The following is a 26,418-nucleotide window of genomic DNA, read 5'->3' as shown; positions in this document are numbered from 1 at the left end:
CTGTGGACCAGGCTCTGTGTTAAGCACTTAACATCACTATGTCATGCACTTTTCCTAATAAAGCTGTGAGATAGTTATTATAGAGACTCAGAGAGGTTAGGTAACTTGCCCCAGGTCACAGAGCTGGAAGTAACAGAGCCAATAGTCACACCCTGTTTTGCTTAATTCCAGATTTGATCTTCTGGGCTGTATGCTGTGCTGCCTCTTCATGATGGTTTTTCTCATTTACAGGATATGATGCAGAAACTTAGCAGTTTCTTACGGGAGCACCAGTCACCTCTCATCATTTTCCTGTTGTGACATGAAGTCTCAGTGATAGCGAGCAGGCTTAGGGTCTATAGAGTTGGTGATATCAGCATCAAGCCTACAGGACATTTAGAATGTGGACTCCAGGGATATTGAGAGAGAACTCCTGCACAAAGCTGCCAGCACCTGCATCCAAGAAACACTCAGAATCTAGGTCTCCTTGGACATTTTCCCCACTGCCTACAAAGGCAAAGAGGAACAGGCAGTGCTGGGGACCAAGGGGGCGAACAGTCCTAATGGAAGCTAGCATGTTGGGAGTCTCCTCTGTGCCGTGCTCTGAGAGAAGTGTTTTACATGCATGATCTCATTTGGGCCTTGTGACAGTGTGAAGTAGCAAGGACCCCATCCTCACAGGTGGCAACGTCTGCAATACAGAAAGTCATCCTGAAGAAATGGATGCCAGATAAAAATGGTCTTCATAAATCAACGTTCCTGTTTTACCTTAAAAGTGTGTGAAATGGAAATGGAAATGGAAAGATCTTATGAAGATGTAGACAGATGACAGTCAATGCCCAGAGCAGTAGTTACTGTCAGAAAAACAGGCAAGGATTTCCAGTCTGACAGATTGGATTCCTGGCTCAGCAACACCCCCTTCTAACCATGTGACCTTGGGCAAATTACCTAACCTTTTCTGAGTCTCAATTTCTTTATTTTCAAAGAGGGATAATATTATATACATCCCAAGATTGCTGTCGGTATTAAATGAGATGATGTATGTAAAGTACCTGGCCTGGAAGTTTCTGGCACATAGTAAGTGTTCAATAAAGACTAATGGTGTGGATGAGTGTAGGGGCTACTAATGCCCACCCTTACCCCAGAGCCTTCTTTCTGACCATTGTGAAGCACTTTAGAATCTCTAAACCCATTTAAAGTCCAATTATCTCGAGGGCTGGCTGTTTCTACTTACTGACAGCTCATTTGCCTCATCCTACAGACCCCTTCCATGTTGTGTCAGACTCCAGAAATTAGGTATTAAATTCTCAGGGCTTCAGGATCCATGGTCTATGATGAGTTTACTACCTGTGCCCAGTAAATGTTTAAGGAATAAATAAGAGCCCATATAACTATAAAGACCAAGAGCCAAAATAAGTCTCCTTGCTTGTGCTTTAGATCTTAAGAGTCCTTTATATTCAGGCTGCTCAGAGTCAAACATGTGCCTAATAAACATTTTACAAAGGGCCTGGTGTGGTGTGACCAAAGGAAGAGAGAGGGCTCCAGTGTCTGTTACTGGAAGACAAGATGGACAGCCATCTGGGGCAGGGCCAGTGGGGCCACATCTCCAGGTCTGTTAAGCTCCATGAAAGACATCTGAGTCAAAATCTGTTTCTATCGAAGAAAAGAGACCATAAATGGAAGAGGGAGAGAGGAAGGGACCTCTCAAGGGCATCCCCCTCTAGAAATAAGAGACTGTGAATCTATAACAGAAAGGTTTTAAACAAGGGATAGCAAGATGCCTGGATGGTGTTCTAGTGCCTGAATGGAAAAAGGCCACAATGACCAACAAATCCCACCTCCATCCACCTTCCTCACTGTCTGAAACCCCACCATTAAAATTTTTTCCTTTGGGTTAGCAACCAAGAAAGAGTAAGGTCTGGAAGACTCTTATTCCACATCTTCACTTTGGATGGCCTCTTCTTGATTACAAACACAAACAAAAACTAACAACTTCCGAGTTTTTTCTTCTTCTTTTTTTTAATTACAAAAGAGATCCGTATTCATCACAGAATATTTGGAAAAAAGAGATAAAATCAGAAAAATAAATTCAGCCTGTAATCATCCAGAGATAACAATTACTAAAATGTAGGTATTCACTTTTCCTTTTTTAACAAAACTTTTTTTCTTGTGAAACTTGATAGAATACAACTGAAGAATCTTTTACTTTATGGTTAATGATTCTTGTTTCTTATTTAGGAAAGTGTTTCCTGAGTCATAAACAATTGTCTTATATTTTCTTCTAAAACTTTATACAGTTTTGCCCTTCAAATAAGGTTAATAATACACCTAGAATTGATTTCTGTGTATGGCATGCAGTAGAGACAAGTTCTGCTTTTTTCTCTCAAATGAATATTTGGTTGGAACAAGGCTGTCCTGTCTCCACTACTTTGCAGTTTCACTGTTTGTTGAAAACTCAATTGTTTACACATGGGTGGATCTCTTTCTGGGCACTCTTGGAGTCCATTGGTCTGTCTGTATGTTGGACAGGATCAGATAGGCTGTGCTTTGTTTCAGGTAACAAAGAATCTCATGAATGAACATACTAAAGTCATTTTTGTTTTCCATTGGCAGGTCACTGCAGAGGATGCATCAGGGCAACCGCCCTTTGCAAGATGAAGTGTCTACATCATTAGGAGTACTCTCCATCCAGGGGAGAGAGACTGGAAATGGTCCATGAGGTTTTCATTGACCCAGAATGAAAGCATCACCCATCATTCCCTTCCTCTTACAGCCTATTTGTCAGAACCAGTCAGAGTTCCAACCACCTACGAAGGGTTATGACATGCTGTTTGCCATTTGCTTGGAAGGAGGGAATACCCAGATGCTGGAAAATACTAGTGATGTGTACTTCCATCTAACTATCATTGAATGAAAATGACAGTCTTAATTACTGCAGTAAGATAGGAAGACTCTATAACTGTTAGAGCAAGTCCTCTTACCCTCTTCCTTCTTCAAGAAGGTCTTGGCTAGTTTGGAACCTTGGCAATCCCATATAAACTTTAGAAAGTGCTAGTTAAGTTCTTTCTGCTGAGACTTTTATTGAATCCATAGCTTCATTTAGAGAGAGCTGACATTTAAAATGGGGAGTGCTCCAATCCACTAACAGAGAATTTCTCTCTTTGACTTCAGGTCTTCTTTAATTTCTCTCAAGAGTGTTTTATAATGTTTTGCTCAAAGGTCTTCACGTCTTTTGATAGATTTCCCCCTGGGTTTTGGATATTTTAAGATGCTAGTATAAAAGTTATCCTTGTATATTTTTCATTTTACAAATATATGTGTTTAGTATATAGAAATTTAATTCATTTTTCTGTATTGACTTTATTCAGTAAGCTTATGAAATTTTCTTAAATTCTAAAAATTATCTGCAGCTTCTCATAGATTTTCTGTATAAATAGTAACATAATCCACAAATAATGGCAATGCTATTTTTTCCTTTATGGTTCTTATGCCTTTATTTCTCTTTCTTGAATTTTCCATGTGGGGAAATACAACTTTAGAATGGTGTGAAAGCAATATGCATTCAGTATGCTCCATGACTTATGATGGGGTTATGTCTGGATAAACCCATAGTAAGTTGAAAATATCCATGGGCTCCTCCAGATGTAACTCCATCATAATTGGAGAAACAGCTGTATATTTACCATGGTGTGCAACAGATCTCAAAAAAATACTTCTTCCTCCTAAAATTTTGTACCCTTTGGCCATCATCCCTTCATTCCCCTTATCCCCAGCCCCTGTAACTATCATTCTACTTTCTGCTTCTACAGGTTTGGTTGTTTTAGATTCCACATCTAAGTGAGAACATGTGGTGTTTGTCTTTCTGTGTCTGGCTTATTTTACTTAGCATGATGTTCTCCAGTTTCAGGGACATTTCTGCAAAGGACAGAATTTCCTTCTGTTTAAAGGCTGAATTATCCCATTGCACATACATACTACATTTTCTTTATCCATTCATCTGTTGATAGACACTTAGGTTTATTCCATAATGTGGCTAGCATGAATAGTGCTGTAGTAAACATAGGAGCAAGAACATCTCTTAGACAAACTGATATCAATATTTGGATAAACACCCAGAAGTGGAATTGCTTGGCCCTATGGTAGTTCTAGTTTCAGTTTTTTGAGGAACTTTCATACAGTTTTTAATGATGGTAATATTAACTAACACTCCCAACAGTGTACAAGGTTCTCCTTTCTCCACAGATGTTCTCTTTTTCATTACTGACATGAGTTATCTCTGCCTTTCCCGTTTTTTGTCTTCATCTGTCTCAGCAGAGGTTTATCAATTTTATCAGTCATTTAAAATTTTTATCTTTTAAATCTTATCTATTATATTTTTTCTGTTTCATTAATTTTTGCTCTGATATTTTGTATTTCCTTTCTTCCGTATTTTTAGGAGATGACTTTGCTGTTCTTTTCACTTCTTTTTCTAGGACTCCTAGAAAGACGTTAAGTCTGCTCATTGTATTTTTCTCTTTATATTTTCCATCGTTTATCTCTCTTATGCATTCTGGGTAGTTTCTTCTCATCTATCTTCCAGTTCATTAATTATCTCTCTACCAGTGCTGCATTTGCTATTAAACCTATCTGAATGACTTTTTCATTTATTTTATTGGTTTTTAAATGTTAAAATTCTATCATTCTCATTTGGTTTTTCCTCAAATTTGCAATGATTTTGTTTCAGCTGATGGCTGAAACATTTTTAGTTCAAGTTCATCTCTTTGAGCATAGCGAGCACAGTTGTTTTACAGTCTATGTAAAGACCTTCTATTTTATTCATCTTTCCACATTTCTGGTGGAGGATTAGCCATGAGAGACAAAAACTTTCTTTCAGGTGCCTTTAGGACTTACCCACATTTCTTTCATGGTGTTTATTATTTTCTCATCTCATCATTTAGATATTTTTCTCCTCTACTAAACTAATAGTTCAAGGTTTATCAAAGGTAAATTCTCTGTCTTGTTCATCTCTGTGTCTCTTATGGTACCTAGCAGACTTCCACCCAAGTTACAAAGACACTATGACTAAGTGAATGATTTTAGTCTTACCCTCCTACCTGTTAACCTACCTACTTACATCTCACTTATAGTTTGTCGCTTGGCTTCATCCCTAACCTCAACTACCCCACTCTTCCCATGGCTCACTGTGCTCAGTCTACACTGGCCTCCTACTGTTCCCTAAATGAGGAAGCTTGCCCTAGCCTCAGGGCCTTTGCACCTGCTCTGCCCGCTGCCAGGAATGCTATTCTCCCCAGATACCCATCTGTTTTAATCCCTCATCTTATTCCCATCTCTTCAAATGTCACTTCTAGAGAGGGGTCATCTCTGACCACCTTATCCAATAACCAGCATTCCTTCTCCCCTCTGCCATTCTCTATCATCTCACCCTGCTTTATAGCACTTATCACTAAATGACAGAATATTACAAATGTATCCATTTGTTTACTGCCTGCCTCCATGACTCATATATAAGCTCTCTGAGGGCAGGAACTCTGGTTTTTCTATTCACCGCAATCATCTTCAGTGCCTTAAATAGTGTCTGGCATGTAGAAGGAATTCGAGACATACTTATAAGCTAGGTGCTGTGATAACTACTTTATATGAAATTAAGTATTTTTTCTCCAGCAGCTCTAAAAGTTTAGTATGTTATTATTGTCTTCATTTTACTGATGAGTGAACTGAGGCTCAGAGAGGTTATTTAGCATGCCTAAGGAGACAGAACTAGTGAGTGATTGACCTGAGATTTGAACTATGCTGTGCTGTCTAAAGCTAGCTAAGGAACCTCACATATATGGAAAATGCTTACTGAGACATGAATATGCAATTAAAAGAGGCAGATTGGGATCCTAATCTGTTGGGAAGCATAAAAGAAAAACACTAAAGATGTGGGAGCATAGGACTTTTTTTTTCTTTTCTGGAGACGGAATCTCACTCTGTCTCCCAGGCTGGAGTGCAATGGCAGAATCTCGGCTCACCTCAACTTCCGCCTCCCGGGTCCAGATGATTCTACTGCCTTAGCCTCCCATGTAGCTGGGATTACAGGCACCCGCCCCCATGCCTAACTAGTTTTTGTATTTTTAGTAGAGACGGGGTTTCACCATGTTGGCCAGGCTATTCTCGAACTCCTGACCTCGTGATCTGCCTGCCTTGGCCTTCCAAAGACTTAAAAAAAAAAAAAAAAATAGGCCAGCAGCCCTCTCTGCAACCCTTTGAATGATCAGCTTGATCAGAGAATCCTCTACCCCCACTCCTGCCTCAGCCAGTTTCTATCTGGCTGTTTCATCAGCTGGCTGATCCAAATAGCAATGTCAACAAAAGAATGGTGATCAGGCACGTAAAGCAATGTATCAGAAAGAAAGAAAAGGCAGCTCAGGTGATGCAATATTATCCGGATGTCAAGCACTGTGTGCTTGCACACTTGCCCATTCATGTTGTTGATTTTTTAAACATTTGTAATGAGAACTATGGTTTAGCTGCCTCCTTCAGGTCCTGTATGGATTAGTGCAGACATCTGCTGCTTCAGGCTTTCTGATTGGTTCCCACTGGTTTGGGGCAAAACTGGAAGCTTCTGAGCCAAGTACAGGGGCAGAAGAGCTCCCAAGAGCTCCTGGGAAAAACTAGGAAGGACAGTCAAGAGACCACTGGTAGCTCCACTTTCAGGATCCCATCTGGTCAGGGGGTGGTTCAGAAGAGGGGATTGGAATACCACTCACCTGTCCCCTTTGCAGATACACTGATGTCTTGTTAAAGAACAAGCAGAAAGGAAACACCAGACTATCCAGAGAACAGGATTAGGACATACCATATAGAGCCAGCTCAGCATATAATTGTTCACCTAATCATCTGGGGATGAAGCAGGCTCCATTCTGGAAGGGGCGAAATAGAGAAGGCTCTGACACTGGAGTCAAGCAGAACTTGGTGATCCAGAGACAGTTATTTAATCTGAGTCTCAGATTTCTTGTCTGTGAAGTGGAAATTACAGTAGCTGCTTTACAGGATTGCTATAAAGAGTACACAAAATCGTGCACCTGCAGTGTGTAGTGCTAAGCCTGACACAAAGCAGGGTGTCAGTAAGTGCTACCTCTTATTCGGAATGGAAGCCAGAGGAGCTGGACCCTTATTTGACTGACCAGAAGCCAGCACTCTAGTCACCTTCCTGATCCTTCCTTCTTTTCTGTGAACATGGACAATGTTCTTCTATCTCATGGAACAGTGGTCCTCAAAACTTGTTTTCATAAGAATTATCTGGGTTGCTAGTTGTTATTACTAGTTTTCTAGGTTGCAAGTTAAAAATACACTGTCCCAGTTCCCATTCCCCAGATTTTCTGTTTCAGTAGGTGGTAGCGGGTCCTGAAAAATTGTGTTTTTACCAAAATATCCCCTGCTATAGAATTAATTTTTGTGTTCCCCCCTAATTCATATGTTGAAATTTAAACCACCATTGTGATGCTATCAGGTGGCTTTGGGAGGTGATTAGATGATGAAGATGAAGCCCTCATAAGTGAGATTACTGACCGAACAAAAGAGACCCCAGAATGCTCCCTTGTCCCTTCTGCCATGTGACGTTACAGTGAGAAGATGGCATCTATGAACTAGGAAGTGGGCCCTCACCAGACACTGAATCTGCCAGTGCCTTGCTCTTGGACTTCCCAGCCTCCAGAATTGTGAGTAATAAATTTCCATTGCTTATAACCTAGTCTATGATATTCTTTTGTAGCAGCCCAAATGGACTAAGACCTGCACCCTCATGCCCTATAGGGAATTGTGACTTTGAGAAATACTGCCATAGGATTTACAGAGTGCTGACAAAGCCTTGTTGACTCAAATGCAAAATATTCTTATAAAGACCAAAATAGAAATGAATACTCCCTTGAACTCCTTTGGATGTGCACTTTGCATAGTTATAGCACCTTTTCATCATGTGCAAATGAGACCCAAATGAATCCTTATTTTGACCCAGAAAGAATGTCTTTGCCAGTAAGGACTCGGAGAGAGAGAGAAGGGCCTGAATACTGTAGGAAAATTAACACTGGCCACAAGACACCTGGCTGCTAGCTTGGTAGCTGTGCAACGCTGGCACGTTACTTGAGCTTCTATAAATTTGTTCTTTCTTTTCTAAAATGAATGTGGTCTGGAAGGTAAAGGCCAGTCACCTCCTCTATCAGTTAGAATCTAACCAGGAAGAAACCTAAGTGTCTTCAACAGAAGGAATTTAATACAGGGAATGGGTCACACCAGTGTTAGAAAAGTTGCAAAGCCAAATAGGGGATGAAGAGGTAGCTCAAAAGTTGGTAAGAACAGAAAGTCACTAGTATTCGTAGGCTGAAAAGAGAAAGGGAGGAGGTAGTGTTACCAGAATCCCTGATGGGCTTGTCTGGAGGAGGCTGGGGCCATGGAGGAAATGTATTAGCTGCTGGAGGCACTCCCAGGGCAGAGATGGAGCAGAGAAATACACTGGCTTCTCATTTCCTCCCACTGGTCCTTGCAGGCACCCCACTGGCTGAACTCGGGGGAGCATTTCTCCTCTACAGAACAGAGTTTCCTTGCATACAACAAGAGGATCAAACAGAGGTTGGCTCAATTTTTCCTTCCATTTCTCACTTCTATGATTCTTTCCTGCAGGGTAAGTAAGTGAGGGTAAGTAAGCTACCCATTAAGCAAACACAGTTTTCCAAACAAGCCACAGCACCACCTCTATATGCAGCAACTCTGTTTACCAGTGCTGCATTAATCAGGACTAGGACTTCCAGCTCCTTAAATTTCTACATGGTTCCTGTGTACTCCCAAAACATCTTCATCAAAGAAACATTAAGTTATGCTTAGAGGCCATTTCCCAATTGAATATAGATGATAGATTTTAAGGCCTTGAAAAAAAAATCAATACATGCATATTAGATATCATAGCTATAAAAGCCTGACTATCTGATTAATTATGTGACTGTATAAACTGTTTGGACAAAGGTTGGGTAAATTCCCTACAAATACTTACTTCCCTACTTCTGTGGACAAGGAAAAATAATATTGACCAAAGGTTCAGATAAAAGCTTGATTCAATTTCATCTCTTTTCTCAAGAATCTTGGTCATGTGGGGAAGTGACCTAGATCTAGAAACTTAGCCTTTGGGACTTTAAAAAAAACTTTTGGGTTGAATCATTTAGTGTTATTGATGGACAGGATGGAGGAGGGTAGCTTTCTCAGTTCCAAGCCAAATTCTGTTAACAAAGATCTGTGGGTAGACCTGTGTCTGGGCAAAAGATCAGAAGATGTCCTGTTCTAAGCCTCTTTGCCCTCAGACCCATTCCCTACCCTTCCCCGCCTCACTGTACCCCACCCCCATCTCTTCTTCTGCTCTTCTCCTCTGGGTCTGATGCTTGAAGCTCCAGAAGTTTCTCAGGCTCCCATGTTCCACCAATCCAGGCAATTCGGGACTCTTTCCTAGTAAGTAATGAGTACAGGAGCCACATGTAGCCCCACCAAGTTTGGTAATGCAACTTGAAATCGACTTGCAGAATGAATAATTATATATGATGTGACTCAAGGACACCACATGCAGTTGTGTCACATATTCTCACAAAAGGTCCTCATTTCTTGGACTCATTCCCAGACTCAGTCTTTCTAAGGGTAGGACCAGGAATTCCGCCTTTTTCACAATCTTCTCAGGTGATTCTATACATATTATAATAATACAAATTCATGGAAATGTATTAAATGAAAAATGAATAAAAGAATGAATGAAGCAGCAGATGAGGATGGCTGGCACAATGTATGTATCCATTCTCCTACTGCACTTACATTGCTTCCAAATGTTCATTTTATAGATAGTGATGCATTGAATATCCTTGTACCTGTGAGCATGCAGTAAAGTTTCCACAGGCTTGTATTTGCTGGATTGTGGCCATATGCATCTTCCTCTTTTCTAGATATTAACAAATCACTCTCGAAAGTATTTGTAACAATCCACACTCCTGAACCAGCAGTGGGTTAGAATTCCTTCCTCATCACATCCTAGCCCACAATTATTATCATCAGATTTTAAAAATTTTGCCAATTTGAAGGAAATACAGTGGCTTCTCATGTGTTAGTTTGTGCTTCTCTGATGATCAGTGAGGTTGAACATCTTTTTTTTTTTTTTTTTTAGATGGAGTTTTGCTCTCGTTGCCCAGGCTGGAGTGCAACGGCATGATCTCAGCTCACTGCAACCTCCACCTCCCGGGTTCAAGCAGTTCTCCTGCCTCAGTCTCCTGAGTAGTTGAGATTAAAGGCATGTGCCAACATGCCTGAATAAGTTTTGTATTTTTAGTAGAGACAGGGTTTCACCATGTTGGTCATGCTCGTCTCGAACGCCTGACCTTAAGTGGTCTGCCCGCCTCACCCTCCCAAAGTGCTGGGATTACAGGGGTGAGGCGCCACACTTGGCCAACTGAGCATTTTTTATGTGCTTAATAATGTTCATTTTTTATTGACTTTCTTCTGTGTTTTCTTTTTTTTTTTTAGCAGTGAATTTGAGTTGTAAGAATATATATTTCTTTCACTCTGGGATTCACTTCCATAAAGTAATTTTCATTTGAATGAAAAAGAAATAAATTGCATAAACATTTGTTTTTTCTGAATTTTGCTGGTGTAAAAATGGCCACTCAGCCCTGGAAAAAACAAAGGCACTTTACAGACTGAAGGTGCACATGGGAAATTTTAGAAAGGTTCTGTTCAACCTCTGTAAGGGACAGATCACATCTGAATGTCAGGGTAATCCACCTAACCCAGCTGTTTCCTCTACTGCAGATTCTGAGGATTAGTCCCTGTTTCTTCTGTTTTGCTGCCATCTATCTGATTTTCTTTGCTAGGTTCCTCTTGCTATCTGGGCTACAAAGAGGTGCTTTGTGGCGCAGAGTCTTTGCCTCACCTTCAGTCTTGCGGTCCCCTAGGAGTTATTAGTAGTTGCCACTGGAAGTCATTCGAACAAACACAGGGAAGGCACAAAGAGATAGAAAGCCTTTAGCCAATATGATGCCAACAAAAACAAACAGAGCTCGCTGCCCAGTCCTCTTCTGGTTACCTTTACTAATATATCAGTCATACTTCTTCTGCACTTGATCTTAGCCAAGAGGCGGAGAAGCCATAGTCATACTTCTTCTGAAATTAATCTCTTCCTGCCCCACCTCCCCATCTTCTGTCTTTGAATTCCCAGGGCTAGTACTCATAAGATTATCTCTTTCTTCTCTTTTATAAGGAGACCCATTCTTTTTCACAAACCAGCCACAAAAGTGAGAGTCATTACCCCCCACCGGAAATACCAGACAGAGTTCATCTGGGATCAGTTTCTAATCAAGTCTCCTACCTGGGTTTTCCCTACTCCTTTCTTGAAGCTACCACAGGGAAGTGCAGTCTCCAGATATAATCCCTCCTTTCCACTGTCACTTGTCCACCCAGCCCACTGTCATTCTTCTACTTGCTTCTCCCCTGGGTCAGCCAGGAGCCTAGGTCAGTGACAGGACAGGCAGAAGAGAGAGGGGCTTCTGGAAAGGAGAGGGGGCAGCTCACAAAGTGGCAGCAGGGCAGGAAGGTGGGCAGGGGCTGAGAATCCAATACATATCTAAGTACATTTTTCTAGGATAGGCTTCTACACTCAGCCAAAGTGTATCTCGTTTATTATTATTATTATTATTATTTTATAGGTTTACAGGTCTCCCTGTGGAATTATAAACCTCTAATAAAAAATCCCAGGGTTAAAGAAAGGAAAAGATGAAGGAGAGGCCCATACTCTGAATGAAATGGTCCAGTGGCTCCTGGAAGGTTCCGGATGGTGCTTCCTGGACCAAGTCAGCTGCTTCTTCTACCTGGTATCCTTTGTGGTTCAGCTGGGGTGGGGCTTGCTAGAAAAAGCTGTGGGAGGTGGTTGCTCCAACCTATGGGGGCTGTGTGTAAATGCAGGTGTTATCTGATGAAAGTGGCCCAGGGTCAGGGTTTGTACAGAAAGCTCCTGGTGGTGGGGAGATAAGGTCAAGCTTCTCTCTCTCTCTCCCAGATTCTGGTTGTATCCCCTGTCTCATTTCACACCCACCCACAGACTTCCAAGGAACCGGCGCCTGCAGACATGCCTCTCTGGTGCCCTTCCAGTAACCCCTGGCAGGCAGCACAGCGCCAAACCTCTTGGCCTTACCCCACTGGGCCCATGACCCAGTGGCTGTGTCTCTGGGTCCTCCCTGTCCTGCAAAGAGAACTCGGCCCTGAGTCAGGTTCTTCTGCTCCAACTCAGTGGCCACCTGTGCTCCTGGGGAGCTCGGGGGAGGCTGGGAAACTTTCAAAGAGCAGTTAATCACTAACTAGCTGGAGATAAGAGAGAGAGAATGAAACAATTGAGAAAATGCCCAACCCAGAGCCTAGTGCTTCCTTGCCTGCACACGCCAGAACTTGGCCCGCCCAGAGAAACCCACAATCAAACTGAGTTTATTCACTCAAGAGAGCTGACATACCAGTCTCTGGGGGGCTGCAGTACCCCAGGCTGAGGGTCCAATGGTAGTTGCTGCCCCTTTCCTTCTAGGATCCTTTCCTTCAGCCATGCCTCAGCCTGGAGGACAAACAGGAGCAGTTGCTCAAGGAGCCCTTCCCTTATCTCTAAGGTCAGGGCCTGGAATTCAGCTTGTCCCATTTACTATGCCAGCTCTGTGCGGGGTACAGAGATCCAAGATAAATCAGACAGGGTCTCTGCTGTCAATGTGCTCATGGAAAGAAGCTTTTAGGGTAAACAAAGCTAAATGCCTGCCAGCTGGAACTTCGACTCTGCAAGGGAGCACCCTGCCACATCTGCCTGCTGGCACATTTTCATCTGCTGGGCTCACGTAGCTGTGGAACAGCTGGGGCTGGGGGCACATTCTGGGCTAATCTAACCATTATCTTGGCTAGGGTGGGCCCATCCTTTTTGGTTGCAGGAGCTGTTCAAGGGTGGTCTGGTGGTTTGGATGAAGACTAGCCAGATTCCAGAAAAGAATACGTTGACTTTTCTGGGGTGGGGTCTGGGACAGAAAGCAAAAAGGCTGCCTTACTTTAAGGAAGGAAGGTTCTCCTTCCATCTTCTGCCCTCTGAGTGCCTAGTATTAGCAAGTGACATTAGACAAAATGCTTAACACGTATTACCTGATTTAAACCTCCCAATGATCCTGTAAAGCAAGTACTCCATTATCATCACCACCCTTATTTTTACAATCAAGGCACAGTAAGTTTAAATAACTGGCTCAAGGCTGCACGGCTGATAAGTAGCAAATTTGGACTTTGAATCTGGGCACTCTGGCTTCAAAGTGTGCTATACATTGTTCAGGTTCTGGTCTGGTACTGCAATGTCAGCATCACCGGGAAGCTTGTTATTAATGTCGAATCCTCAGCCGACCCCAAACTCCCCAAATCAGCACCATGATTTTAACAAGGTCTCAGATGATTGGTGTGTACATTACAGAAGCACTGCCCTTTCCACATTATATGGCTCTATGCTCAGTACAGATTTAGTTTTCAAACTATTCATTCCACCTGCCAACGATTACTGACCTCCAGGCGTTGTGCCAGGTGACCAATGGAGGTACAGAGACACATGTCCTTATGGAACTTGGTCACACCTTTCATGCAGGCAGTGTGTGGAGTGCAAGTCAGGACACTTGGATCTAAATCCAGTGCTACCACTTGCCAGCTGCGAGACCGTGGCTGAGTCATTTCACCTTCTTGGGTCCCAGGTTCCTAATTGGTAAAACCAAGAGGCAAGCCAGAGATGCGCCCGGCCCCAGCAGCATATTCTATGTGCACAGGATGAGGTGCCCAGCAGGGACTCAGTGGGGAATCTGCCGAATGAGGGAACCAGTAAAGGAGTGAGTGAACTGATCATCCACTACAAAGAAACAGCCCCCATTTCCAAATGAAGAAGTATGTGGCTGGGTGCGGTAGCTTAAGCCTATAATCCCAGCACTTTGGGAGGCCGAGGTGGGTGGATCACGAGATCAGGAGATTGAGATCATCCTGGCTACCTTGGTGAAACCCCCGTCTCTACTAAAATACAGAAAAAAAAATTAGCCAGATGTGGTGGTGTGTGCCTATAAGCCCAGCTACTCAGGAGGCTGAGACAGGAGAATCACTTGAACCTGGGAGGCAGAGGTTGCAGTGAGCTGAGATTGTGCCACTGCACTCCAGTCCAGCCTGGGTGACAGAGCAAGACTCTGTGTCAGAAAAAAAAAAAAAAAGAAAAAGCAAACAGAAAACAAAAGAAGTATGCTAGTAGAGGGGAGACAATGTCAAGCATATCTGCTGTGTGTCAGGGAAGAGTAGGGCCTTTCCAAGCTCCCCTGCTGTTAACATTACACAGCAGTCCCAGCTTGCCCTTCTCAATGGTCCACTCAGTTGATTTCTCTTGGTGAATGTCTGCCCCACATCTGTGGGTCACTCAGCAACTTTGACCACTTATCCAGTGTGGGATCTCCATATCAGAAGGTGGGGAAAAGGGTGACGAATGACCTAGAATCCTGGCTTCTGACCTTAGAGCCTCACATGTTAAAGGGACAGGGACAAATAAGATCTGGACATCAACGATTATTTCAGCTTGCTTTCCTTCGCACTCTTCTCTGTCCCCTTCTCCTCTTGTCTTCCCTGCAAACCACTTTGAGTCCCCTTTGGTTACTGAGATAAAACCAATCCACATTAATTATGGCCGGTATTTCTTTAGCTTTTACTCCAAGCCAGTGCATAATACATTTTGCATACATTATATTATGGAATCCTTCAAACGACCTGATGATGGGTAGGAGCCATTGATACCCCCATTTTATAGCTGGGATAATTGAGGCTCAGAGTGGTTACGCAGCTAACTTGAGTCACTTCCTTGTGGTGGGCCCATGATTTGAATCCAGGTTTGCTCAACTCCAAAGCCTGTGTACTAAATGACACTTCCTGCCTTGATAAGATAATTGTGGTTGTTACTTGGCCAAATAAAGAGCTTATGGAGAAGTTGTTTCCAGTCAAGAATATCAGCTCCCAAATCTGACTGAACATTGGACTCTCCAAAGGAGCACAACATGCAGCTTTCTGGGCACCATCTTCAAGTGCCCGATTCAGCAAATCGGTGGTAGGCAGTGAGGCAACTGTATTTTGGTAAAGCTCCCAGGTGATTCTGATATTAAACTTGTGCAAAACCCATTGAGCTAAGGAGAACACAGGTTCAAAGGGACTGGACGGCTCCTCCTTATTTATAGTAGGAGACTGTTGGCTTCTGAGAATGACGGGTAATTAACTTTGGGGAGCTTCCTGGAGTGACCTTTGCCCTCAGTGAAAGTGTGGAGATTGAGATAAGAGACAGAAATCCTTGGTGGCCAGGAGGAAAGGCAGGTGTTTGCTGTCAGTCTCCAGGCTTAGCCCTTGTGGTGTCCCACCTGGAGATGGTGCACATTGAGTGCAGTGGCTGCTGGAGAGTCGGTGGTGAGATGGAGGTGACAGGTGTGGGATTAATTAAAACATGAAGCAGTGTAGCCGGGCATGGTGGTTCACACCTGTAACCCTAGCACTTTAGGAGGCCAAGGCGGGTGGATCACCTGAGACTGGGAGTTCGAGTTCAGCCTGACCAACATGATAAAACCCCATCTCTACTAAAAAAAATACAAAAATTAGCTGGGTGTGGTGGTGCACTGCAATCCCAGCTACTCAAGAGGCTGAGGCATGAGAATCTCTCAAACCCGGGAGGTAGAGGTTGCAAGTGAGCGGAGATCACGCCACTGCACTCTGGCCTGGGCAACAGAGCGAGACTCTGTCTCAAAAAAAGGAAGCAGTGAACCTTTAGACCATCCTGCTCTAAAAGTGAGGCAACCTTAGTTTGTCTGGGTCTTTAGAAGCAGAAGTGCTCTTGGCTGTTCCCAGGCTGAGGGCCCCACCTAGTTCAAGTCTTCTAAACATCCAGTGTTTTGCTATATTCATTTACCACTTGTCCTACTAGCCTCTTAGGTTTTTTTCTTTAATGACTCACTTATTAAAGAATGTGCATTTATTTACACAGCAACAATATCACTACCTTTAATGGAAAATTAGCAACCCTGGCTACACCTGGAAGGTAACTGGTGATAAATAGGATGAAACCCAAGGCTGGAATTAACTTCTCACTGGATCCTGCAGCTGTGCTCTTTTAGTTGAAGGGGGCTATCAGCCAGCTGAGATCTCCTCTAAAGTCTGTGAAGGAATGAATTAAGAGAATTGGAAAGGGCACACATTTCTCATGATGTGACTCAATATTGATTAATTCCAGCTCCACCTATCATCTAAAACCATGTCACTTAAAGCTGCTTATAAATACCACATCACCAGAATGTAAGCTCCACGAGGGCAGGGTTTTTTGGTTTTGTTTTGTCTTTTAAAAATCTGTTCATTGCTGTATTCCTAGACCCTGGAACAGTACTTGGAATATAGTAGGTGCTCACATATTTATTAACTACGTGGACTCTTTCTAGACTGAGAAGCAAAAGATAAAGTGCAGAGGGTCCGACTGGTGATCGAATATCTTCGTTCCTTACTCTGAGCCCACTCACCCACTTGTTTTGAGAACTCTGGTGACCCGACCTACAGCCTGTCCCACCTTTGGCTTCTTCCCATTTCTTGGGTACACATGTTACTGAGAGGATCAGACGAGGTCATGGATGGGCAGGACTCTGAACCGCATGTCCTCTGCACAGAGAAATAGCTGGGCCGATTGTAAATAGCAAAGGGGATGCCTGGCTGTGGCCCCATGACTTTGCACATGCTTTTTGGGCTGCTGTTAGAGAGAGGACCCAAAGCCTGATTCTGGAACATTTTCTTTGCTGTCTTCTAAACCAGAACCTGCTTGCTTCAGTTCTCCCACTGAGCAATCATCCTGACATGAGGGAGATGGAGTCAGACCTTACATTGTTGAGACAGAGTCTGTGTTCTACTGAGTACTGGGAAGGGTGATGCAGGGAGGCACCCACATGTTCCCTGTGAGTGCTTATTTTTAATAAAAACCTTGCTATGTTGCTATTAATGATGATAATAATAATTACTCCTGCTAATAATATAAGGAAACACCCACTGGTCTGTGACTGAGCCAGCCCTGCCTGAAGGAACGGGAATGAATTCAATGACCTCTTGACATTGGTCTCAACACTTTGGTTCTATTACCACCTTGTAAACCTGAGTGTGTTCTGTTTTTATCCTTAGGAGTTGTGGTTAGAACCTGCCAGAAATTTCTCACAATGGACCAATCTTCCATTGTTCACTGTCCTTTTCAACATGCCTTGTCATTCATGACAGAGAGAAACTGGCCATGTGGTCCAAGGCAGTGGGATTTACGTGACACCTGCCAAGCCAGTGAGGCTAAGTTCCATTGCTGAAGTCTGATACCTGTCATCTGCCATGAGGTGACATCCATACCGTGTCATTCTCCATTCATTCAATACATATTTGTGGATTCCTAGAGTGCCCCAGCCACTGTGATAGTCCAGCTTGAGAGAAAGGAAGTACACGAGACATTACAACACAGTGCAATACGTGCTGGAGAGAGGAAGACTCTGGAGCAGGAAGACAACAGCTCAGTGGGGACTGAATGGTGGCGGCGTGGGTTCGTCGGGAAGGGCCTCCGGGGAAGCTGAGTTTGGGCTGGGTGTGAGGATGAGTAGCAGTTAGCCAGGGAAGACAGAGAGTCGAGGTGCTCCAGGCATGTGGGATAGTACATGCAATAATGGGGCATGGGGACAAAGAAGAGAGAAAGAGAATGGAGAATGGCCTGCCTGTTTGGGGAAATTAAAGGAGCCAGTATGTAAAAAGCCAGCTGAGAGATAGCTGGAGATGAGGCTGGAGAAATAAGTAGGTGCCAGGTCACAGATGGCCTTGTGAATAGTGTCATGGAAGCTGGACTTTATTCCAAAGGGTATGGGAGCCATCGACGGGTGTCGAACAAGGAGATGCACATTATAGAAAGGCCAGGAAGGCCTCTGGGATCTCCTCTTCTCTGAACTGTGGCTCTGGGGGCAGCTCCCTGTGGGGATCTCAAGGGCAGAAGTGGTCCCACCACTGCACTGGGGTTTAGGCTCAGCTCACATGGGGTTTAGGTGCAGCTCAGAGCAAGATGGTGACAAATGACTCATCCTCAAACAACAGAGCAGGCATAGGAAGGAGACTCCGGTTAGGGTCTTGCCTACCTGATTTGCCGATGGCCTATGCATTTAATTATAGAACAGGATGCCAAGCCTCTTGTGCCTTCTCAAACACTTTTTTTTTTTTTTGAGATGGAGTCTTAGTCTGTCACTCAGGCTGGAGTGCAGTGGCGCCATCTCAGCTCACTGCAAACTTCACCCCTGGGTTCAAGCAATTCTTCTGCCTCAGCCTCCCTAGTAGCTGGAATTACAGGTGCTCACCACCGCACCCAGCTAATTTTTGTATTTTTAGTAGAGATGGGGTTTTGCCATGTTGGCCAGGCTGGTCTCAAACTCCTGACCTCAGGTGATCCACCCGCCTTGGCCTCTCAAGGTGCTGGGATTACAGGTGTGAGCAACTGCACACGGCCCTCAGACAGTTTTTTTTTTTTTTTTTTTTTGAGACAGTCTCTCTCCATCACTAGGCTGGAGTGCAGTGGCACAATTTCGGCTCACTGTAACCTCTGCCTCCCAGGTTCTCCTGCCTCAGCCTCCCAAGTAGCTGGGACTACAGGCATGCACTACCACACTCAACTAATTTTTGTATTTTTAGTAGAGACAGGGTTTCACCATTTTGTCCAGGATGGTCTCAAACGCCTGACCTCAGGCGATCTACCCATCTTGGCCTCTCTAAGTGCTGGAATTACAGCCATGAGCCATTGTGCCTGGCCTCAAACACTTTTTAACCTTTCTTCTCCACCATGCCCTACACTGCCCCTTCTCTCTCTGCTCTTCTCCCTTCCACCTTCAAATTTCTTAGCCATGCCCAGGTCTTGTTTTCACCTGTGCCAGAGAAGATCTATCTGACTTTGGCCATGGGAAAGATATTGCAGGTATCAGTTGGGGAGGGCTGGAAAAAGTGCCTGGTGCTGGATATGGACAAACTGGGCTTCCAGTCCTGGCTCTCCCAGCCACCAGGCATTTGACATGGGGCAGAAGCACTTTTCCTCTCTGAGCCTCTGTTTCCTCATCTATAAAATGGGAATTATATCATAGTGATCGTGTGAGATTTAAACAAGGTTTTGTTTGCAAAATTGCTTTGTAAACTACAAAGCTCTGAATAAGTGTTTGTTTGGGGTTATTAGGCACTACTTTGCCGAAGTAGTCTACCAGAGGGATGGAAGGAGAGGAACTGAGAAATCTATTCTTTGAAATATTTTTTATCATATGAGATATAAATATATATATCTATAGAAATTTAGATATAAATATGAACAAATGTATCTGTTATAAAATTTAAAAAGAATGAACTTTCCCCCATCTCACCCCTAGCAGCAACTGTTAATTGTTTGTTGCATATCCACCCAGGCATGTGCAATGTATATATATTCAAACAAAAATATAATCATATTATAAGCTTTGTTTTTTAGCTTTTTTTTTCACATTACGTGGAAACCTTTCAGCATCATGGCATATAGATCTGCCTTTTAAATATTACTTCATGGTTTAGGTGAACCATAGTTTATTTAGCATTCTCCTTTTGATAAACATTAAAGTTAGCTGCAATTTTTCATCATTTTTTTGTACATATATTTTGTACATATATGTCTTTTGTACATATATTTATGAGAGAAATTCCTAGAAATAGAGTTGCTGACTCAAAGGATATGAGCATTTTAAATTTTGGTAGGTGCTACCAAACTGCTTTTTATAAAGATGGTACAAATACATCCTCCCACAAACAGAGTACCTGCCTTCCACACCTGGACCAACCATAGGCGTTACCACCTCTGCTGAAGCTTTATTTGAGACAAGGTCTTGCTCTGTTGTGCAGGCCGGAGTGCAGTGGTGCGATCTCTGCTCACTGCAACCTCTGTCTCCCAGGTTCAAGTGATTTTTTCATGCCTCAGCCTCCTGAGTAGCTGTGACTAAAGGTGTGTGCCACCACACTTGGCTGAGTTTTATATTTTTGGTAGAGATGGGGTTTTGTCATGTTGGCCATGCTGGTCTCGAACTCCTGGCCTCAAGTGATTTGCCTGCCTCAGCCTCCATGAAACTCTCCTCTTCCCTCAACTGGTCATGTGGCCACTGCCTGCGTCATCACACTGCTCCTCTGTCTGACAAGTCTATTCTTATACAACACCAGTAGGTAGGGCCATCTGAGACATGGTTACCCAATAAAATGGTAGGAACCAGCCCTAGGGGATTTGGGAAACTGGCTTTGAGGGTTCAATGGAGTATGCACACTTCCAAATATACAATCTAGCAGCAGTGGAGAAATGCACTTTAAGTAGATAACTTTGCACCTGACACAGGAAATAATTATTGTTATTATAGAAAGTTCTGACACACACATCTCGGTTGTGTTTGGAAGGAGGATAGTCAGAGAGAGGAGGAAGGTATGAAGAGGTCGAGGTGTTAGTTTTAAAAAGTGTGTCTTTGTCATTGTTGAGCTGTGGCTAGTCCCACAACCTCATTCTATCCAGGCCTTTGGTGTTACAAAATGCAAATCACCAGGCAACCAAATAGCATTTCCATGGGAGTACCCCATGACCTCTGGTGCTGTGTACAGGTGAGACAGTGAGCACTTAGAAAGGGATGGCCAGGGTGAGGAGGAGGGTCAAAGCGGCCTCTCCAGCCTCTGCAACCTAAAACAAGGGGCCAATGGGAAGTTCTGGAACTGGATCACTAAGAAGACAGGCCCCACTGCTGGCATGCCTGGGATGACCAAAGAATTAGGAAACTGAGATTGGAGTTGGTCTCCAATTCAACTGGCCCCATTTAAAAACTCTCATAAGCAGAAACAGAGGATTAAGCCCAAGAGCACTGGGGAGATGGTAATCAATGGAAATTGTGTAAGATAGATGGCTATGTGCTGGGGAAGGAGGAGGCAGAATTCAGAATTATAGGAATAATAAATGAAATGACTGATAAAAGTAGCCTTCTACATGTGTTATTTAATTTAATCCTCTTAACCCTATAGAGTTAGCACTGTCAGGATCCTCATTAAAAAAAAGAGATGAAGCAGAAGCTCAGAGAAGTCAAATTACTTGGCCAAAGTCACACAGCGACACATGGCAAATCTGGAACACAAACTTAGGTCTATCTGACTTTAAACCCAAGTGCTGCATATAGCTTCGATTTCACCATGGCAGGGTTCAACTTGGAGGTAGAGGGTGGTGTGGTAGATTACCAGATATGATAGTGGTAGGTTTTTTTCTTCTATCTTGAAAGAGAAAATGAGCTACTTTTTTTTAAAATCTGTTGCAAGACATCACAAAGGATCATGACTTCCATTTTTGAAATGACATTGTAGATTTGTGTATATTTGACAGCTGTAGTACATTACCAACCTTATGCCCTCCTCCCACCCTTTCTGAGAATACTGGTCTAGTTGTGGGGAGTGTTGGGGACCTTGCGCATGGACATATGTTGGGAGAAAAGGCAAGGAGGTTATGCCGTGTGTTAGTAGGGACTGGGGGAAGTTTTTTTGGCTTGGGTTTTTGTTTTTAAAATCCTAGTTGGTCCCCAGTGTCCTGGTGGAGCCTCCAGACCTCCTCAAAGTCTTTGAGATTGTGATTAATTACTGTATAAACTAGACAGCCCTTGGCCTTGGTGCTGCCATTCCAGCCTGTAATTATCTTTGTCACAAGTTGCTGTCTGGCTTTGTTCTATAGGTAAGAGGCTTTTTCGTTGGTCCCGGCATGTCCCTGAGTCACTCGCAGGCTCACTTGTGCTTATCCAGACTGGTGAATCATTCGCCGTCACCCTAGAGAGCAGTGCAGTTTGGGAAGGCGTGGGTGCTCCCATGGAGAGGGTGAGCCCCTCTCTCTTCTTTCCAGACATGTGTAAGGAGCAGTGGCAGAGAATTGCAGAACAGACGATGCAATCATAGAGTGACCTATGAGCCAGGCACGTTCATACGTGTCATCTCATTGAAAGCTTTACAGCACAAGTTATACAAGTAGAACACAGGGATAAAGAGCAAGGTACTTATGTGGGTTTCAGACCTGGCTCTGCCACTTATCTGGAGGTATGACCTTGGCCCAAACTTCTTAACTTCTCTAGGCCTTGATTTCCTCAACTATAAGATAGAGATAAAAATAGTAACTGCATCCAAGAGCTTTCAAGAGGAATTGATGCAAAGAAACAAGAATAGTGCCTAGCAAACTGCAAGCACTCCACTAGAACTGGTGATGATGTGGATGCTAATGCTGATGCTGGGACAAACTTACGCCCATTTTACAGATGGGAAAACTGAACCTCAAGTTGTCCAAAGTGGCATAGCTAAAAGTGATAGACTTGGGATGAAAACCCCAGTCTGTTTCCAAGTCAGAAGCCCTTTCCTCCATAATGCTATCTACATAAATTAGACTGTTTGGCTGAAAAATGATCTGTTCAATCCACAAGGGTACCTTGGCCCAGGTTGCTTCTATGTTTTATCGTCAATCTGAAGCAATGTAATGAGCAATGTAATGAGATTATGTTAATATTTACTCAGGGTTCTGGGAAATCCAGAAGGGTTTCAGGGTAAACCATCTACCAGCAAGCAAGGGCTCGCCTGCTAATTCCCCTTTCTTCCAAGACTGATCAGATTGCCCAGCGCCTAGTAAAATGCCAGTTTCCTTCTGTGTGGAGGGGAGCAAAGCTGTTAGCTCCTGCTGAGGCACAGGGAGAGGATGTTTCTTGTGCATGGATAGGTGGTGCTTAGGGGTAGAGGCTCTGAGATCAGGCAGACCTGGTTTCTATCTGTCCTTCCCAGCAGTGTGACCATGGGTAAGTTACTTAATCTCTCTCAGCTTCAATGTCCTCATCCTTAAGATGGAGGCTTATCATGCTACTTTGTGGGGCCTTTGTGAGGATTAAATGAGAACTTGCATACAAAAAAGTTCTTAGTATCTGGCACATAATAAGTGCTTAATAAAAATAATAAGGCAGAGCTGGGTCGATTGAGAATTTGGTTTACAGCACTTTGCCAGCAAATCTCTTGTTTCCTGCCACTCAGAGACCATGGCCTAATTATGTCCATTGTGGCCACATGACCATTGGCATGTCAACCTCCAAAAGAGAGATGGCTTCTCAACAGGCATTAACCAGCTCAGGTTCTTTGATTCAGCACAGTGCTCTCTTTTTGCACTGCTCTCAGTCCATCAACGGTATTAATCACAGCAACCATTCATGGTGCAAGGTGCTCTCCCTAACCTTACATTATCTTTTTAATCCTCACAGCAGCCTTGGGGGAATGGTATTATTTGCATCTGTAGATGGGACAGTAGGGGCTCAGAGATGGTAGGTAATTGTCCAAAGACACACAGCAGTTGGACAAAGTACTATTGGAGCATAATGTATGTGCATGCAGCTGGGTTGACCAACCTTCCTGGTTTGCCTGGGAATATGGGGTTTTCTAGGATGTGGGGCATTCAGTCCTAAAATCAGGAAAGTCTAAGATGAGTTGGTTACTCTATACACAGCCTCTCTGTGGAGGGTTGGTTGGTGGGCCTGGAAAAGGCCCACCTTTCAATTCAATAAGCAGGTTTGAATGCCCTGCTCCTTGGAGGGAGTCGTGTCAGGACTTTCTGGGTATTTGACCATGATGAAGAGCCCTGTCTGCCTGGGTTCACCAGGCTGGATGTGGAAAAATGGTGCCCCAAACCAGCCCCACATGGCAGAGTAGGAAACATGCTGTCATCTTGCTTCACCCAAATCTGTGTTACATGAGGGCAGGAATTCTTTTCTTTTTTACTTCTATAGCTGAAGCCCCAGTACCTAGCACGGTGCCCAGCACATGGCAGAAACTCCAGAAACATTGGTGGGATGTTGACTATCGAATGGTTTCAAGTACAAACCAATGGTCCAGGGAAATTTAAATTCTGATGAAGGCAATTTGGGGAAGGGAGAAATGGCATTGGAAAGGGTTTGGGTACCATGTATTGGGATCAAGAAGCAGAGGAGTACAGGATGCCTGTGCAGAAGTGACATGTGTCCTTTGCACCTGGGATGGCCCCTGTGAGGTAGAGGTGGAGACCAAGGGCCTGAGAACTAGACATGTTGGTGGAGATCAGGTGGTGGGGGATGAAGAATGCTGCACCTTCAGGGAGTCTGGACTCCCTTCTTTAAGCCATTTTTTTGTCCAAATTTCAATCCTTCTTATTCCATTGCCACTATATTTGCCATGTTTGTGTGCCCACCTATATTATTTATTTAATACTTTTCCTTCAAATGACTGACTTTTTAACTTTACATTTGTTTTCCTATCAAACACACATGGCTGTTAAAATTAAAATTATGATTTGAATGTAGAATCATCTTGCCCACCACCTGAGGTAGGTGTACTTCCCTCTGAGGACCACAGCTCCAGCAATTGGGGAACCCGCAAAGATTTTTGAAAGAAGAAATGATTCAGTTGCTTTTTGAGAAGACTACACATGTGAGGAAGTACTGAGTGGAAGATATGTGCATAAAATGTTGGCACAATTGTGACTAACATGGTAAGAAACATTATCAATGCAAGTTTGGGGTGGGGCATTCCAAAGTCTCTCTGTGGTCATCAGGATGAAATATACAAGAACTGCTCGCTGTCACTGTCTTTTCCCTTTCTGGTCTCATTTTGCTCTTTTTCCCAGAAGCTCTGCCTTCTCCCCAACGCTTGCTGCCAACAGCTCTGAGGTATGGGAGGGATTGCAGTTCAAAGAATAAACAGTTCTACTCTGAGTAAGGCCGTGGGCCGTGCAGTGACCCCCAGTGGGTCTGGGTGCCTGGCAATGATGTCTGCACTGGCATGATGCTGTGGCTTTCCAGGCTTGTTTCACCTGGTTGTACAAAGAATGTTACCCCCAGCCAAGGCTCAAGTTCACAGAGCATTGGCCCATCCCCTAACAAGCATATTATTCCCAGCTGGGCATTGAGCTTCCAAGTTAAGGTGACCTGCCAAGCTGGAAAGAAAATGGATTTGCAAAAATCAGATGTTTGCCAAGAGCACCATCCCCCACCACAACCATACACAATTGTGAGATCTAAAGTTGGACTCCCTGAGGTTTTCTGCCCTGGTGGTTCTGGCAACTCCTGGAGAACCACACAGACTGATGAATTTGAGGATCATAAACCTTAAGCAGACTTTAAGGTATTTTTGGCATTGGTAAACAAAGTCCACAGTAAGCCAGGCATGCCTCTCAGTCTCCTTGTGAGGGATGTCTCCTTCCCCTTGCTCTCCTTACCCCGTTCTTTCCAGCATAACCGAGCCTAACAGCCTCCATGTTTCCACTGTAAGGAAGTGAGCCCAGTGTGGCTGGTCAGTTTCACAGCAGGGCTATCCTCACATGAGAACTTTTCAGATGCACTGACTATGCAGATTTTTGGATTAGTTTGCAGAAGACTTCCTGATTTCAGTTTTACTGTATACCCACCTACACAATACTTTTTGGTTCTCAGAATTACAGCGCTATTAACCTCTAACCTTAAATCAAAATTCTCATAAAATTTTCCTAGGGCCTTGTCATAAAAGAAACTAAGTCTCAAAATAGGACTTTTTGGCATACTTTCCTTGTCCAGGAAGACAGATTGACTAATTCCAAACCCTGGACTCACATGTGATTGCTAAGAATAGGAGTGGGGGAGAGAGAGGGGACAAAAATCACAGATACGCCATGACACATGTTGGGAGATTTCATCTGAATTTCCCCTGAGTATGAAATTATTCAGAAATAATTCCAAGGGCTTCTTTCCTGACATTCCACCAATGTGCAGGTGCATATGTTTTGAATGAACTGAATGGATAGTTTATTTATACAAATGAGTCTTTTTGCATAGTTGCAATGGATGTGCTGTCAGCTCTCTGATATCACTTCCAGGAGGTTTGTAGATGCATTCTTTCCATGGGCATGAGCAGGTCTGGATCTCCTACTTTCTATCTGAAAGGCATTTATAGGCAGCAGCTGTCTGGTTCATTTTATGCTACTTTGATACACTCTCAATTGCAGATGAAGAATGGGGATAGAGAAACTGATAGTGACCCTCACCCCAGTTAGGTTTCACTACTGCCCTTCACCTTCATATTTAATGCCTTTGTTATCACAGCAACTCTTTGTTCTATTCCTCTCTGCTATTTCTGGATCCCGATGCCTAAAAATCTCCCTGGAGTGTTTAGCCTGTTCAGTGCTATTAAACCTGGTGGGTGGCAGAGTGACTTTTGTATCACAAGAGCCTCATGACTTCCCAGGCAAGGTCAAGTCACAACTTTTCCAATGGATTTCCCCTTGATTCTTATTCTGAGCATTTAGCTTTTTAAATATTTGGTTCTGAA

At 43.6% G+C, this 26,418-nt stretch overlaps 1 protein-coding gene and 1 long non-coding RNA gene across 8 annotated transcripts in view; both read left to right on the top strand.

Annotated features, from left to right (window-relative positions):
* LOC105717270 (uncharacterized) overlaps window positions 1–3,224 on the top strand; it is a 41,245-nt gene extending 38,021 nt beyond the window's left edge. For all 3 annotated transcript variants that reach the window (XR_001107494.2, XR_001107495.2, XR_010338403.1), the window contains exons 4-5: window positions 232–1,056; window positions 2,593–3,224. This is a non-coding gene — a long non-coding RNA (uncharacterized LOC105717270). The remainder of the gene's footprint in view (window positions 1–231; window positions 1,057–2,592) is intronic.
* Window positions 3,225–10,464: 7,240 nt separating this feature from the next.
* Window positions 10,465–26,418, top strand: part of EHF (ETS homologous factor) — a 63,243-nt gene continuing 47,289 nt past the window's right edge. The window contains exon 1 of one of the 5 annotated variants that reach the window (XM_064365033.1): window positions 10,465–11,831. In XM_064365033.1, the coding sequence (XP_064221103.1) occupies window positions 11,784–11,831 (48 nt within the window). In that variant the 5' untranslated portion in view covers window positions 10,465–11,783. Of the gene's footprint in view, window positions 11,853–24,392; window positions 24,608–24,768; window positions 24,786–26,418 lie in introns of those variants that run through there. The other 4 variants (XM_012452328.2, XM_012452331.2, XM_012452336.2 and 1 more) reach the window with 4 other exon arrangements.

This window comes from Aotus nancymaae, unplaced genomic scaffold, assembly GCF_030222135.1.
Source record: "Aotus nancymaae isolate 86718 unplaced genomic scaffold, 86718_ANA_hifiasm-v0.15.2.pri h1tg000059l, whole genome shotgun sequence".
In the NCBI taxonomy this organism is placed as follows: domain Eukaryota; kingdom Metazoa; phylum Chordata; class Mammalia; order Primates; family Aotidae; genus Aotus; species Aotus nancymaae.
Note: the sequence above shows the minus strand (reverse complement) of the source record. Positions and strands in the feature narration are given on the sequence as shown.